Raw genomic sequence first — 15,121 nt, forward strand, 5'->3', positions numbered from 1 at the left:
GATGTCTTCAAATGACAAGTTACTTGTACAGCAATGTAACATGTAGAGTAGGGCTGGGATGGGTAATTTGGGTACTTGGGTCGGGTGGGTACTGAGTTTCCATTTCTTTCTGACTATGCACCCATTCCTTCTGACTTTTACATGTTTGAATAAAGATAAAACTTCACGTAGTAAACTTCAGTGTATGCATGACCAGATCGTTTTACACGTGTATCTAAATACAGTTTGCGAGGGCAACAGTCAAACTTTTCACAATCAGACAGTTTGTACCTATCTCTTGATATCTACAGCGGGTACCCGGGTAGGGTCGGGTAATAGGGGTGTGGCTACCTGGGTAGTAAATTTGGACTCGTCCCAGCCTTAATGTAGGGCATACAAAACAAAGACATCAAAGAAACATTATATATCAACATGCAGAGCTCCAGATAAGCTGCGTATCTGCGTAAATACGCATCAGAAATGCAGAAATACGCAGTAAATTAAAATCCAAGCGTATCAAATATGCAACGAACATTACAGATACGCTACAAAAATAAAACTTGTGCGTATCATCAAAACATTGTGAAGTAACCTTGCATATTCGATTAGCAAATCAGCATTTATTTTGAAATTATAAACGGACATTCCGTCAACCTTGCCAAACTACCCAATGACAGTTACATCATGATCATTTGCCATCACACTTTCTTGTGGAAGTATCGTGGTATTTTTGAGCCCTATAAAGCCCTTGAACCCACATGACCCCAGTTTGCAGGGACTAGATGAATAGAGTTTTTAAAAATTTAACTTAAATACCTACATGTGTAAAAACTAATGGGTAACAGAAATTTGAATAGCCATATAGAATTACTGATAACCAATGATTTTAAAATGCATGTGTAAAATACCCACAACACCAAAGGCTTATCTGGAGCTCTGCAAAATGGCTTCAAAAAGTGTTGTGTTGAGCATGAATGTCGCGTGCAGAATGTGGTGTTGAGTGTTGAGCATAGTGTGTGAGAACTGAGTTTAGTGTGTTGAGCATAGAGCATACTGTGTTTCTTGGGCAGCATAGTGTATTGAGTGTGATGCTTTTAGAATGCAATGGCTCAAGCGTGCACTTACCTGAGCCAGACATCGGAACTGCAATGGGTTGCCATTGAGGAGCGTCAGTGTGAAGGAGCCATCCTCTGGAGCCATGAAGGAGGGATGCCACACAACCTCACAGTCAAGGTCACTGAAGGCATCCACAATACCTGAAACATTACACACAAACCTTGGTAATATATGTCATCAGGGCTGGTTCGGGTAACTCGGGTACTTGGGTCGGGTGGGTCCTGAGTAGGGCCCGGGTACCCACAGGACTACCCGGACCCGTGGTTAGTCATGTGATATATTGTTTAATGACAAAAATTATCGAAATTTGGTTACACTACAAGTCTGTTGTGTTTGCATTTCTTTCTTACTATGCACCAATTCCTTTTGACCTTTATATGTTTGAATAAAGATAAAACTCAGTCAACTTCAGTGTATGCATGACCAGATCTAAATATATTTTATCCAGGGCTACAGTCAGCCTATTCCCAATCTGACATTTTGTACCTATCTCTTGCGACCTACAGTGGGTATCCGGGTAGGGTCTGGCAATAGGAGGGTAGGTACCTGGGTAGTAAATTTGGACTCGTCCCAGCCCTAATTGTCATAAAATGAAACACACAAAGATACATATTTATATATGTCAGGTAGCTATGCGATAAATCACAAAGAACAATGAAGAATGAAGTGTGGTTTATTTCACGATAAGACATTGTTCTATCATGACGTCATTTCTGGAGATTCAAATATGCACTCGCAACGTCATATATTGGACGACGTTACTTTGTGGAAAGAAGTGTCTTGTGAGTTGTTCCCCATATATGCAGAAAAACGAATTAACCAAACGATGGCATCCAAAATACAAATCGGTATTTTGAGAAAAGGTACAGACAATCAACATGAGAATTGTGAGATTATGTGGGAAATACTAAACATATCCCCCCTGTTTATAAAATGGACTTGTCCGACATTGCCGAGGTTGGATTCTATTCAGGGAGCCATCATTATTAAAATCAAGGTAACTATTTTTAAAGGTTGTAAATTTGATCAACATCCTTAAAGAGGCTGTACATAATGTTGATATGTCATATAAGAAATAAACAGCTTATGGTCATTGTTTATCGTACAATAAAACACTACAGGAGAATAAACGGAGAATAAACTAGAGGCGCAGCCCCAAGTGTTTTATTCTCCCTCTAGTGTTTTATTGTACAATAAACAACCCCCATTTGTCACTAATTTCTTAATATATGCATTGTGTGTATATGTGTAAATGAGTGAGTGAGTTGGGTTTAACGCCGCTTTTAACAGTATTCCAGTTATATCGCGGCGTGTCAGCTTAATGTGGGAGGAAAGCCCGAAGTGATGCAGGTCTCAGACGTTTACCACTTCAGTGAAACCCACGAGCACGGGTATGGTGCTGACAAACCTAGAAACATAATCGGGGCGAACCGGGATTCGAACCCACAATCATAGTTTTCTGGCGTGCCCAAGGGACGCAACTCTGCACAGCAAATCATGGCGCCTTAGACGACTGGGCCACCTGTGCCCCCGTGTGTATATGTAACTGAGGTAAACCTACCTGTGGCTGGTCTGATGGAGAAAGCGGTGCCTTTCTCTCCTAGGTTGGGGGACCAGGTGAACTCTGCGGGGTAGTTGAGGGGGTTGTGCAGGGTCACCACGCCACGGTAACCTAGGGAACCAGGTGAATCAACAATCAAACAACATCATCAAAGAAAGTTAACTTTAAAAGTTCTCCCGAGTATAGATAGTGAAGGTGGGCTAAAAGAAATACCACTTCCATCAGTTTTGGCAACATACTGACGCAGGGGACACCAAAATTCAACCAATATCAATGTAGCTTGTAAATACACAAATCTAGGCCTCGTAAACCGATGGTTGACACCATGAGCAACAATCCATCCCAACAGGTTATGATGGTATACAAGCCCGGTTATACATGGCTACCATCTGATTACTATTTCATTAACTCTTATGACAAGAATGGGGTACTGGGGACCTATTCTGTATCAGAATATCCAGGTAGGGTGCAATAAAATAACACCCTATACCCATGCAAGATGTCTTCAGCAAGACAGGTGAATGAAATCATGACCCAAACATATAGTGAGAAACTCAAGCAGAATTAAACATGAAACATTTCAACATGATCTGTCACCCCCACTCCTGGAGGAGGGGGGTGGGGTGGGGTGGGGTGAGCTACAGTACCTGCATCCGATGGCAGCCCGGGGGTGGGCTTGAGAAGCAGGTCCTCTGTGGAGAGCTGGAGGGTGACTGGCCCCACGTCGGCCACCACTGTCACGTGGTGCTTGTAGAAGCCATTCACAGTGTACATCACTGACCTGACACACAGGCAAACACACTGGAGTTACATCTCTACAACATGGCTGAGCTACTGTTAATGCATGATTTCTATTGATCAGAAAGCCAAAAAATATGGAATATTGCTGAATGGGGTGTAAAACAACAAACCAAACCAAAAAACAGAATGAGGCTTTTCTTTCGCAACACTTATGACATTTCTGTGGTTGGTTGGTTGGTTGGTTTTAATGCCACACCCAGCAGTATTCCAGCTATATGACGGCGGTCTGTAAATAATCAAGTCTGGACCAGATAATCCAGTGATTAATATCATGAGCATCGATCCACGCAATTGGGATCGATGACATGCATCAACCAAGTCCATGCATCAACCAAGTCAGCGAGCCTGACCACCCGATCCTGTTAGTCACCTTTTACGACAAGCATAGTCGCCTTTTACGGCAAGCATGGGTTGCTGAAGATCTATTCTACACCAGATCTTCACAGGTCGACATTTCTGTGGTCACAATTCATTCCTAGTGTTTCTCATACAGAGAGAGGTGTTTTGGAGTAAAATGCAATCATCATTTTAATGAGAACCTCCGATTCCTATGCTATGACCTACCTCTGAAACTTTCCCTTGGTGTTGGACTCGAAGAGGATGGGGATGGTGGCGCGAGACTTGGGTGGGACAACCTGGGAGAGAGGGCTGCTCTGCCGCAGCTCCCGACAGTCAATCTGCAAACATCATGTGTGATTATCATCAATAACAATACAGATGTCTGGAATAGTGCACCTCCTTCGTACAGCACCTTCAATGGAGCCCCTGTACCGGAGGGGATACACTCCAGTGGGATTTAGGAGCTGCCAGGCTTGGATAAGTGTTATGCTCCAGATGTGAACATAAATCAGTATTAACATTCACAGTAGCACCAGGCCTCCTGATAGGCTATGCCAAGGCTGTGACAAGGCTATGACAAGGTGAGGTGAAATTGGGTTTAGCGTCGCGTCCAAGATTATTGCACTTATATAGCGACGTGCAAGTACGTGTATGCGTTTGTGTGGCTGCTTGTACTAGTCCGGACTGATGCCGATTTATAGTGATAGCTCACTGAGATACCGTGCCGCAGTTTAACATGAATACCCCACTCAGACACAGTATACTGACTCCGAGCCGACCAGTCCTTGTTTTAGCCCCTTAATGCTGAGCGCCAGACAGGGTAACAACAAGTACCATCTTTTAATGTCTTTTGGTATGATGCGGCCGGGGATTGAACCCCGGACATTCCGCTCTCCGGGCAGACGCTCTACCACTAGACCACGGCTATGACAAGGCTGTGACAAGGCTGTGACATTGGTTATTTACAGGGCTCACATTTGTGGGTGATTTTTTATATGATGTAGTCATCAATATCAAAGCTGTATCATGGCAACTTGTCTGACCAAACACAAACCAGCGGTCAATATTGCAGTCATAATATGAAAGGTCACAGCTGGAAGCTGCCCTAATTCTACTCACCCTAACCTAATTCTACTAAGACACAGGAGCCATTGTGTTGACTGGATCCTCAGTATAGTAACCCTAAAGACAGTGAGATGTGCATATGTCTGTCTTCAGTGTATTTAATCCTATATGCCCTGCTGACTTTGAGCCTACCTCTGCCACCACGTGGATGTACTGGTCGAGGTTGTTGATGATGTTGAGCTCCTTCTGACTGTTGGATCTCAGACACACACTGCTGAAGTCAATGGTTGGGGGACCTGCAATCAGGGGCAAATAACTCTGTTGATAACTCCAATCAAATAATCATTTTATTGTGTATAAGTACTGGTAAATAAGGGAATTGGGTCTTGCAAATGTATGACTAAGCACTTGGGCCTTATATATCTAACAACTTCAGCCTTCTTTAACCAACCACTTGGGCCTTACATAACTAACAACTTCAGCCTTCTTTAACAAACCACTTGGGCCTTATATAACTAACAACTTCAGCCTTCTTTAACCAACCACTTGGGCCTTATATAACTAACTTCAGCCTTCTTTAACCAACCACTTGGGCCTTATATAACTAACAACTTCAGCCTTCTTTAACCAACCACTTGGGCCTTATATAACTAACTTCAGCCTTCTTTAACCAACCACTTGGGCCTTATATAACTAACAACTTCAGCCTTCTTTAACCAACCACTTGGGCCTTACATAACTAACAACTTCAGCCTTCTTTAACCAACCACTTGGGCCTTATATAACTAACAACTTCAGTCTTCTTTAACCAACCACTTGGGCCTTATATAACTAACAACTTCAGCCTTCTTTAACAAACCACTTGGGCCTTACATAACTAACAACTTCAGCCTTCTTTAACCAACCACTTGGGCCTTATATAACTAACAACTTCAGCCTTCTTTAACCAAGCATTTGGGCCTTATATAACTAACAACTTCAGCCTTCTTTAACCAACCACTTGGGCCTTATATAACTAACAAGTTCAGTCTTCTTTAACCAACCACTTGGGCCTTATATAACTAACAAGTTCAGCCTTCTTTAACCAACCAATTGGGCCTTACATGACTAACAAGTTCAACCTTCTTTAATAATAATCAAACACAGGAGCCAGGCACTTGGGCCTTGCATAAATGTGCACATGGTCCATGTATTACTATGACTTTGGGCCACATATACTTAGTACTTGGACCATGTATGCTAACGGAGCAGTTGGGCCATGTGTAGCTGTGCACATGACCATGTCTAACTGACCTATGATAAGTTGGTGCAACTGTTGTGGACTCAGCCACTTGCGACAGTCTGCCTTCTCTTGCTGGGTTGTCGGAACAGCGTTCAGGCCATCACGTACCTGGATCATAAACATCAAACTATCACAATCCATGACTTTATACAAAACATTTTACTTTGAATGCCATACTGAAGAATACTATAATACCAATGTGTTATGTACTGCCAGTCAGTGAGTGAGTGAGTTGAGTTAAACGCCGCTTTTAACAGTATTCCAGTCATATCATGGCGTGTCAGCTTAATGTGGGAGGAAAGCCTGAAGTGATGCAGGTCTCAGACGTTTACCACTTTGGTGAAACCCACGAGCACAGGTATGGAGCTGACAAACCTAGAAACATAATTGGGGCGATCCGGGATTCAAACCCACAATCATAGGCTTCTGGTGTGCCTAAGGGACGCACCTCTGCACAGCGAATCGCGACGCCTTAGACGACTGGGCCATCCGTGCCCCCCTCCCTGATCTGAAGAAATGGATTCTTCTCCTTCACCTGCAATGCTCACTGCCCCAAAATGGGGGTTCACACACATTTTTCTGTACTGCCAGTCAATGCTGTCTGGTTATACAATACATGGCAGTCCCACTCTGGGCCCTCTGTCCACTACCTTACACAATACATGTGTCAAGCTACACAGGGACTACTGTACTGCCAGTGAAGAAGCTAAATTACAGTGGGGCAGACTCACAGGTTTAGACAGTGCCTCCTTCTCCGCTGTCGACAGTTTCTTAGTGCTCAGCAACTTCCAGTCTGCATTTGGTGGTCGTGGTGCTGTAGGTGGACAGATGACATTGTATAAAACATTGGTCAGGTCAGGTGAGTTCATGCTGCTCTTGGAAATATTGTAACTTTAGGACTGAAGGGGCACCAAGAAACGTTCACCCAGTGGTGAATGGGTCCCCGACAGGATGAGATGGAAATGTTAACTTTCTGGCGCCTCAAAGCAGCTTGGGTTGTATACTCCACAGGGAGCTGAGACTGAAATTCATGTGCGAACTGATCCATTAATCGGGGTAAAAATGCAGTGCTTTGAGCAGGCTTTAGGTGTGGATTTGTACATAATAAGTATACATATTATTATTATTGTTAAGCAAATGCTTCACATGTTTTTGCTGGTGTTTTGACAGGCACACACCAGCCACTAGTCTGCACCACTATCTCCTTAATAAACTTATTGTAGCAAGCATATTTAGGAAGGAAAATAAACTTTCCAAAATATACATGTCAAGTAATTTCTGAAAATCTTAATGAGGCATTACTAAGATTTGATACGATCAGGTGGTAATTGTATGCTGTATCTATTTTGTTTATCTTGTAGCAGGATGAAGGCGATTGTAGACAGTTGTATTTAGCATACAGAATCACTCACAGCTCGGGTCAGGCTTGATCTGCTCCTGTGATAAACGTTTAGGCCGGAGACCTGCGGCGGACTTGATCCCAATCTCAATATTATTGTTGGTCTCCTTGAATTCTCTGTGAAGGATAAAAGTAGATGTTACAATATCACACCAATGCAGATACATGTTCCTATGGACCCGTGAAGATCCGGTGTAGAATAGGTCTTCAGCAACCCATGCTTGCCGTAAAAGGAGACTATGCTTGTCGTAAGACTAACCGGATCGGGTCAGGCTCGCCGACTTGGTTGATGCATGAAATTGATCCCAATTGCGTGGATCGATGCTCATGATGTCAATCACTGGATTATCTGGTCCAGACTTGATTATTTACGGAATGCCATCATATAGCTGGAATACTGCTGAGTGCGACATTAAAGAACAAACAAACAAACAAACATGTTTCCATGTCTTCTCTTGCGTGTGGGATATATTCAGTGTAACATGAGTTTCTCATAAGAAAAATCATCAGTTATAAACAGTAGATGACTATCTAACAATTTTGAAAGACATGGATCTGATGGACAATACTCTGACTTGACCTGAAGGATAGCAAAGGTGCCCAAAGGCTATGAACAGTAACTGGAAAACAAGGATGAGCCACAGCATAATTTGGGCAGCATCAACTGCATCAACATTTCACTACAGCCATGTAATTGCAAGTACATATGACATTATATCCCAATGAATGGGATTCTACATTACAAGAATCAGACAACTCGACATCTGTGTCCTTCAGACAGACTTCTACCTCTTGACATCAAAAGCATGTAATCTCACATGCAAAGTAAGTTAATTGGTTTTTGGATTCCACCAAACCTCAAAAGAACAAAGAAAAGGATGCATACAGTCGATTCAAGGTGAGGACAGTTTACAACAAAGACAGGTTACCAAACTGTATAGGTTACCATACAGATAACCTTTTGACAAAAACAAAGCAAAACGAAATTATTCTTATATATCTATAAACTGAGAAACAGGCTTTAGTTTCTACATATTTTGGCAATTTCACCTACTTTGCTTTCTTGAGATGGAGCCTGGCGTCCCTCATCTGTCGGACCATGCCTATGTACTGGTCCCGGTGTGTCTGACGTCCACCTGCCTCGAGGTCAGTGAAGGCATAGTCGGGGTCAACGTATGTGTGCCGCTCCATCTGGGTGAAGATTGTCCTGCACAAGCGCAGATTTACATACATGATGTGCATGAATTGTGCAGTGTAAAATAACAGAGGAGGCGTGGGCTGCCGAGGTTGAGAAGTAAGTCTGGTATCCCGAGACTATTGAACTATCATACTACGTACATTTTAAAGTGTCATCCATGTACTGCAGCCTAGTTCAAGTCATCCTTACACTTCCATGTACAACAAGGAATTCATACGAACTACTGGTGTCTCAGATGTATGTCAGGGGGGGAGGGAACTGCAGGATCATTTGAGTCCATCTATTGAAGGGGTTAGAATTATCACTGTAATGAGGTTTAAACTGGCCACCAAACTGAGGATGTCCGTGCCTATAATAAAAAGACACGAGATGAGGGTGGATTAGATGGTTGAGGGTGTGCGGGTACAAGTGGGCCTCTAAGCTGCTAGTCAGGTATACGAAAAAGCTACTGCTGCCTGGCCTCGGTAGCATATTTAAACGCTACCACTGCTTGGCAACTACCATGCTGCTAAAAGCAGCTACCAGTGCTGGCCTAAGACAGCTACCGCTGCCCGGCCCCAGGTTCAAGAAAAAGTGTATTTCTAAAGTCTCTTGGCATGGGACACTTTGCGGTCCAATCAAGTTTGAGTCAAATCATAAAAGCCAGGGATAGAAATTGGCACTCATACTGTAGTCCTTGCCAAACTGCCCAATAGTCGAGGTATCATAAGTATGTGTTAATATTATAAGGACTAGTGGACTAAAACTGTTAGTTTCTACCAATGAAACCACCCATGTTTGTCTACTGTTAATGATTACCATAGCATAGGTACTAAATCTAGACACAGTATAAATGGGGCCAGACTTTGGAGAATCGTCCATCTATGGTGAGGGTTAACCAACGCCTCTGTCTACACTTACTGAAATCGCTCCTTCCTGTCACTGGGGCGGATGCTGTGGGCGCGGTCGTTGGGGAAGGCAACCTTCACTGCCCGGTTATCTTCGTTAGCCGACTTGCTCAGTCTCAGGTGGTGCAGCCTGGTTTTGTTGGCGCTCATCACGGCATTCCGCAACCTGCCTGGTTCAAGCGAGTCAAAGTCTGTGTCTACAAACATCCCCACTTCGTTGCTGATGTACGGGGTGATACCTGCAGGACACATGGATAGTTGGTGGGGTGATGGATACAAACACTGACAGGTGATAGGACTACCCTCACAGGCCATGATGACAGATAATATAAGTTGGTTCAAAGTGATAGAAGATGGAGTCTGTAGTGAAGGGTGTTGTGTGTGGAGGGGAGTGATTGAGTAAAAGATAGATACACTCATAGACATTGATAGATGTGCTGGTAGAGTAAAGGATAGATACACTGATAGACATTGATAGATGTGCTGATAGAGTAAAGGATAGATAAACTGATAGAGTAAAGGATAGATGTGTTTACAGAGTAAAGGATAAATGTGTTAATAGATCAATGGATAGATGTGTTGATAAAGGATAGTTGTGGTGATAGATCAAAGGACAGATACACTGATAGGGTAAAGGATAGAAGTGCTGAAAGGGTAAAGGATAGAAGTGCTGATAGGGTAAAGGATAGAAGCGCTGAAATGGTAAAGGATAGAAGTGGTGAAAGGGTAAAGGATAGAAGTGCTGAAATGGTAAAGGATAGAAGAGCTGAAAGAGTAAAGGATAAATGTACTGATAGAGTAAAGGGTAGATTTGATTATAGGGTAAATGGTAGATGTGCTGATAGAGTAAAGAGTAGATGTGCTGATAGAGTAAAGGGTAGATACACTGATAGAGTAAAGGATATATGTGCTGATAGGGTAAAGGATAGAAGTGCTGATAGAGGAAAGGATAGATGTGCTGATAGAGGAAAGTATGGTTACACTGATATAGTAAAGGATAGATGTGCTGATAGAGGAAAGGATAGTTACACTGATATAGTAAAGGATAAGTGCCCTGGAGGAGGAGAAAGTCTGAGAGTACAGGTAGAGTCACTGTGTGTGTACCTGGGTTGAACCTGGGGCTCCTCTTCCTGGTGGAGGGGTTGCTCTGCCCGACCAGCTGTATGGGTAGAGTGTACATCACCTGGAGATAGGCCATCGTGGGGTTGCCACTGTCTGCTACCTGCCCAATCACGTCCACCAGCTGCATGGGTTTGAATGTACCTGCAGACAGGAACAATCAAAGTCCTAAGCTCTGTTTCACAAGTTTAGTTTCCCGTCAATATAAGCACCCAAATATGACTCATTACAGCAACAACATATACATTACCCTGTGCTGGCTGCCAAAATTTGGAAACCAATTTGGCACCCCTCAAAACAACGAGTGGTTTTTGTTTTCGATGTTGAATCCTTACTAAGTGTTCACTTTTAAAGAGAAATGTATACATATTTGGATGTAAGTAAGAAAGAGATAAGTAATATAATAAGTTTTTCAATATGGCTGCCATATTTACATTTAGTACTAACTACTAAATGTCTTTATTGCACACACCCAAACCAGAGGCTAATTACTGCTGTAACTGAATCATCCCTGTAACTAATTCACGCCCTCCCCCACCCCCCAAATAATGAAGTGGAAATAACGAAGGTGGCACATTCACGCTTCCTCCCAACAATGCAATTCATAACAAGGCCTCCAGTGACGTGGCTCGGGAAGCCAATCAGAGCACACTGTATGGGGATTCCCTATCCTTCCAGGCGACGGCGCTTGCCAAGTATGCTATCTGGGGCCAGGTACTTGCCAAGCAATGGAAGCGTTACTTATAGATAAGTATGTTACCAGGGCCAGTAGCAGTAGCTGCTAATCATCATTGGTAATGGTAGCTTTTCGTGCAAGTAAATAGCAGCTTAGTAGCCAAGTAGCACCTGCATACCCTCAGCCATTTAATCCGCTCTCATGTCATGTTGTTCTCATAGGCACAGGCATCCACAGTTTGGTAGCCCGTGCATTACCTTTGGCACATCACGCGATAATGCAAATCAGTATTTCAAATATGGCCGCCATATTGCAAATCATATTTGAATCAGAGGAGTTTATACAAGGATGAATATACAAGAATACAAGGTAAGGGCCATCACTCACCAGCTTGATGTGGAGCGAAGGAGAAGATGACATCTTGTGTTTGTCCGGCAGAGATCTTCCCATTTGGAGGATGAGCTGTGAAGTGGGCTATTCTCCGGAACTGGAATATTGCTGGGAGGACTGAAGACTCGTTCTTGATGGTACAGAGGACATCAGCATGTTCCCCGACGGAACAAACCCCAAAGTCATACTTGGTTGCCGGGGAGATGTTCAAGAGGACGGGTAATGCTGTTCCAGTCAGACCGATCTCAGCATAGTTCCCCGGGGCTGGCGGAAACATAGAAATAGCTCCAGTGAACATAGCAGCTCCACTTGGCAGGATTATTATAACTACATCGTCTACACTAATTACAGGATATAAACTTCTATCCAAATGATATGCAAATGATATGCAAATCTACATTTGGATACGTTATGGAAGTCTATGTCTGTCTACAATAAATGGCATTGACCTCGGGGGACGATTTTAACCTTGTAGGATCAACTGTGTTTACAGATTCCCGCTGAATAATAAGGAAACAATAACACTGTAACCAGGTACCAACACATGTAGGCCTATATGTCAAGTAATGAAGATAAGGTAGTGCAGACAGTTGCCATGCCTCCTGCGACCCTGCTCATCTCACCATCATTGACTGGCTTGTCTGCGTCCTGCGTGAACCCATCACTTGATCCAATGATCTCTAGGCGCATGAAGATCGCAAAATCTTTGCGAGGGGGAGGCGCAACTTGACATTTCCAGCCTTGCTTGGAAGAATTCCATCTGGAATATAAGTTCATGTTAGCTATAGAATCCCTTAAATTTGTAAGAAGCTCTTTGAAATGGTCTGCGTTACCTCTGCAGAATACTACATGAAAAAAGACTGAGTTTGATGAAGGCAGGATGACAGATACAGAAAGGAAAGAGAGATACAGACAGTTACAAGATACACAGACAGTCATGACAGACAGACAAAACCAGATTGATAAAGAGGCACCAATATACAGTATACAAAGAGATACAGAGATATAGACAGACACAGATAATAGACAGACATTGACAGACACAGACATACAGACACAGATATAGACAGACACATATAGACAGACACAGATGTAGACTCGGGTAGATAAACACACAGACATTGACAGACACAGACAGACAGACAGACAGACAGACATAGATATAGATACAGACACAGACAGACAGACATAGATACAGACACATATATAGACAGACAGACACAGACATTGAAAGACACAGACAGACAGACATAGATACAGATACAGACACAGACATAGACAGCCACAGACAGACATAGATACAGACACAGATATAGACAGACAGACAGACATAGATACAGACACAGATATAGACAGACAGACAGACATAGATACAGACACAGATATAGACAGACAGACAGACATAGATGCAGACACAGATATAGACAGACACATACAGACAGACACAGACACAGATGTAGACTCAGATAGATAGACACAGACAGACATAGATACAGACACATATATAGACAGACACAGATACATATAGACAGACACAGATACAGATGTAGACTCAGATAGACAGACAGACATTGACAGACACAGACAGACTCTGGGTACAAGGTACAGACCTGGGACTAAAGCGGAAGAAGATGGGTATTTTCTGGTATCCCTGAAGTACACCTTGGTTGGGGATAGCTGTGATGAGAGAGGTCAGTGTGTTGGTCAGTCCGGTGGGACTCTTATCCTGCTCGGCCAGTGTAGCTGTTGTACTCTTAGAGAGGTCCACACCCTATCACACAGAAGACAGATTAAGGCTCCTCCAATAAATATTCATGCAGATACGCAGAAAGCTCAGATTAAGACATATGAAGTCTCAAACACATATCACACATCATACACTCACTCACTCTGTAAATATGAAGAATTATTACCATAATTTATCAAAAGATAAAACTGTTTTAGTCCAGTAGTCCTTATGATGATAACATATATAGTAAAACCCTTAATAATGGCAAATTTCTACTCGTCCTTATGATACCTTAACTATTGGGCAATTTGGCAAGGACTGTTGGACTAGTGCCGGTTTCTAATGCTGTTAACTACAAGAACGTTATAGACATTGCGTCCCTACCAGTTCCTGTGCAATAGCATCCTCATTGAGGACAGCTACGAAGTTGATCGGCTCTGGGCCATTGTTGTAGAGCAGGGCACACTCTGTCTTGTCAGTGCCGTAGTAGGCGCTGCCGAACTTGATACACTGGACTGGGTCCTCAGTCTGGAGAGACAATACTTCCAGAGCTCGCTCAACGACACTCCCTCGAATGCTCAAGCTCTGAATGTCTTTGCCTTCAAGTTTCACCCTGAAACATGGTTTTATTTAAAGGAAATTAATTATCTGAGGTGAGTTAAGTGAAGCAATATGGAAGAGGTTTTAATGCAGTCAGTGATGTGCACCACTTGTCCAAAATGTAGAATATTTTGTTTGGTCTAATAAAATCAGCTAATAATTGTCACCTTAATAACACTAAAATCTACTAAAATGATGCTGAGAGCCATATTTAGGCTAAGACTCAACAGATTTTATCATCCACAACTGGCTTCATCATGAGATATCTATACAGTGATATTTCAGCACAATGCTTTGTAGACCATTGTAACATCATCGGTTACCATGACACCATAATCAAATGACATCTCTTTATTCTCTGCCACTGAAGCTGGTGAGCTGTTCTTTTACACTCAAGATACTGGTTATTACTGTTTACAATTACAATTACAATTTTTTCAGATGATAAACATAATCTTACCCTCATGTCTTCAAAGCTAAAAAATACCAGGACTTGTTGATAAATTTTCAAATATCCTTGGATATTTGTAACCTTTCTCAACTCATCTTGACATATTTGACCTTGGAAGACATGTGGGTGAGATTCTGTTTATCATCTGAACTTCTCGGGTGAGATTCGGCACAGACCGATAATGTAGAGTACTTTCTTCTTTATTTACCAGACACATACATCAGTACAGAGAGACAAAACAACTCACTTTGCAACTTCTTCAAATTTTCCAGCTTGCTTGGCAACATATTCCACCTGAAAAAATAATTGAGAATTAAAAACATTACATACTTAATACCAGTGAGGTGCTGGAGATCATGACATTATAATCTTGATCTTTCACTCTGACATGATAACTCTGTGTGAACATCCGAGGGCATCTCCATCTCCCCATCTCCTCCTCCATCTCCCCAGGTGACCTTTCTTATCAACCAATCAGCATCGAGGGTCCTACTTTTCAATATGAATGAGTAAAGCATTCAGACAAGCA

At 42.6% G+C, this 15,121-nt stretch overlaps 1 protein-coding gene across 1 annotated transcript in view; it reads right to left on the reverse strand.

The window, feature by feature from the left end:
• Positions 1-15,121, reverse strand: part of LOC139473714 (cilia and flagella-associated protein 47-like) — a 75,973-nt gene that overhangs the window by 57,338 nt on the left and 3,514 nt on the right. The window contains exons 4-19 of the mRNA XM_071256433.1: positions 14,840-14,886; positions 13,926-14,154; positions 13,423-13,583; positions 12,436-12,572; positions 11,810-12,076; positions 10,732-10,890; positions 9,641-9,866; positions 8,597-8,749; positions 7,556-7,659; positions 6,875-6,957; positions 6,155-6,251; positions 5,054-5,157; positions 4,022-4,134; positions 3,304-3,437; positions 2,657-2,767; positions 1,105-1,235 (exon numbers count right to left, since the gene is read on the reverse strand). Coding sequence (XP_071112534.1) covers positions 1,105-1,235; positions 2,657-2,767; positions 3,304-3,437; positions 4,022-4,134; positions 5,054-5,157; positions 6,155-6,251; positions 6,875-6,957; positions 7,556-7,659; positions 8,597-8,749; positions 9,641-9,866; positions 10,732-10,890; positions 11,810-12,076; positions 12,436-12,572; positions 13,423-13,583; positions 13,926-14,154; positions 14,840-14,886 — 2,256 coding nt within the window. The remainder of the gene's footprint in view (positions 1-1,104; positions 1,236-2,656; positions 2,768-3,303; positions 3,438-4,021; positions 4,135-5,053; positions 5,158-6,154; positions 6,252-6,874; positions 6,958-7,555; positions 7,660-8,596; positions 8,750-9,640; positions 9,867-10,731; positions 10,891-11,809; positions 12,077-12,435; positions 12,573-13,422; positions 13,584-13,925; positions 14,155-14,839; positions 14,887-15,121) is intronic.

Source organism: Haliotis cracherodii, unplaced genomic scaffold (genome assembly GCF_022045235.1).
Source record: "Haliotis cracherodii isolate W230 unplaced genomic scaffold, xgHalCrac1.p SCAF_3, whole genome shotgun sequence".
NCBI classification, from domain to species: Eukaryota; Metazoa; Mollusca; class Gastropoda; order Lepetellida; family Haliotidae; genus Haliotis; species Haliotis cracherodii.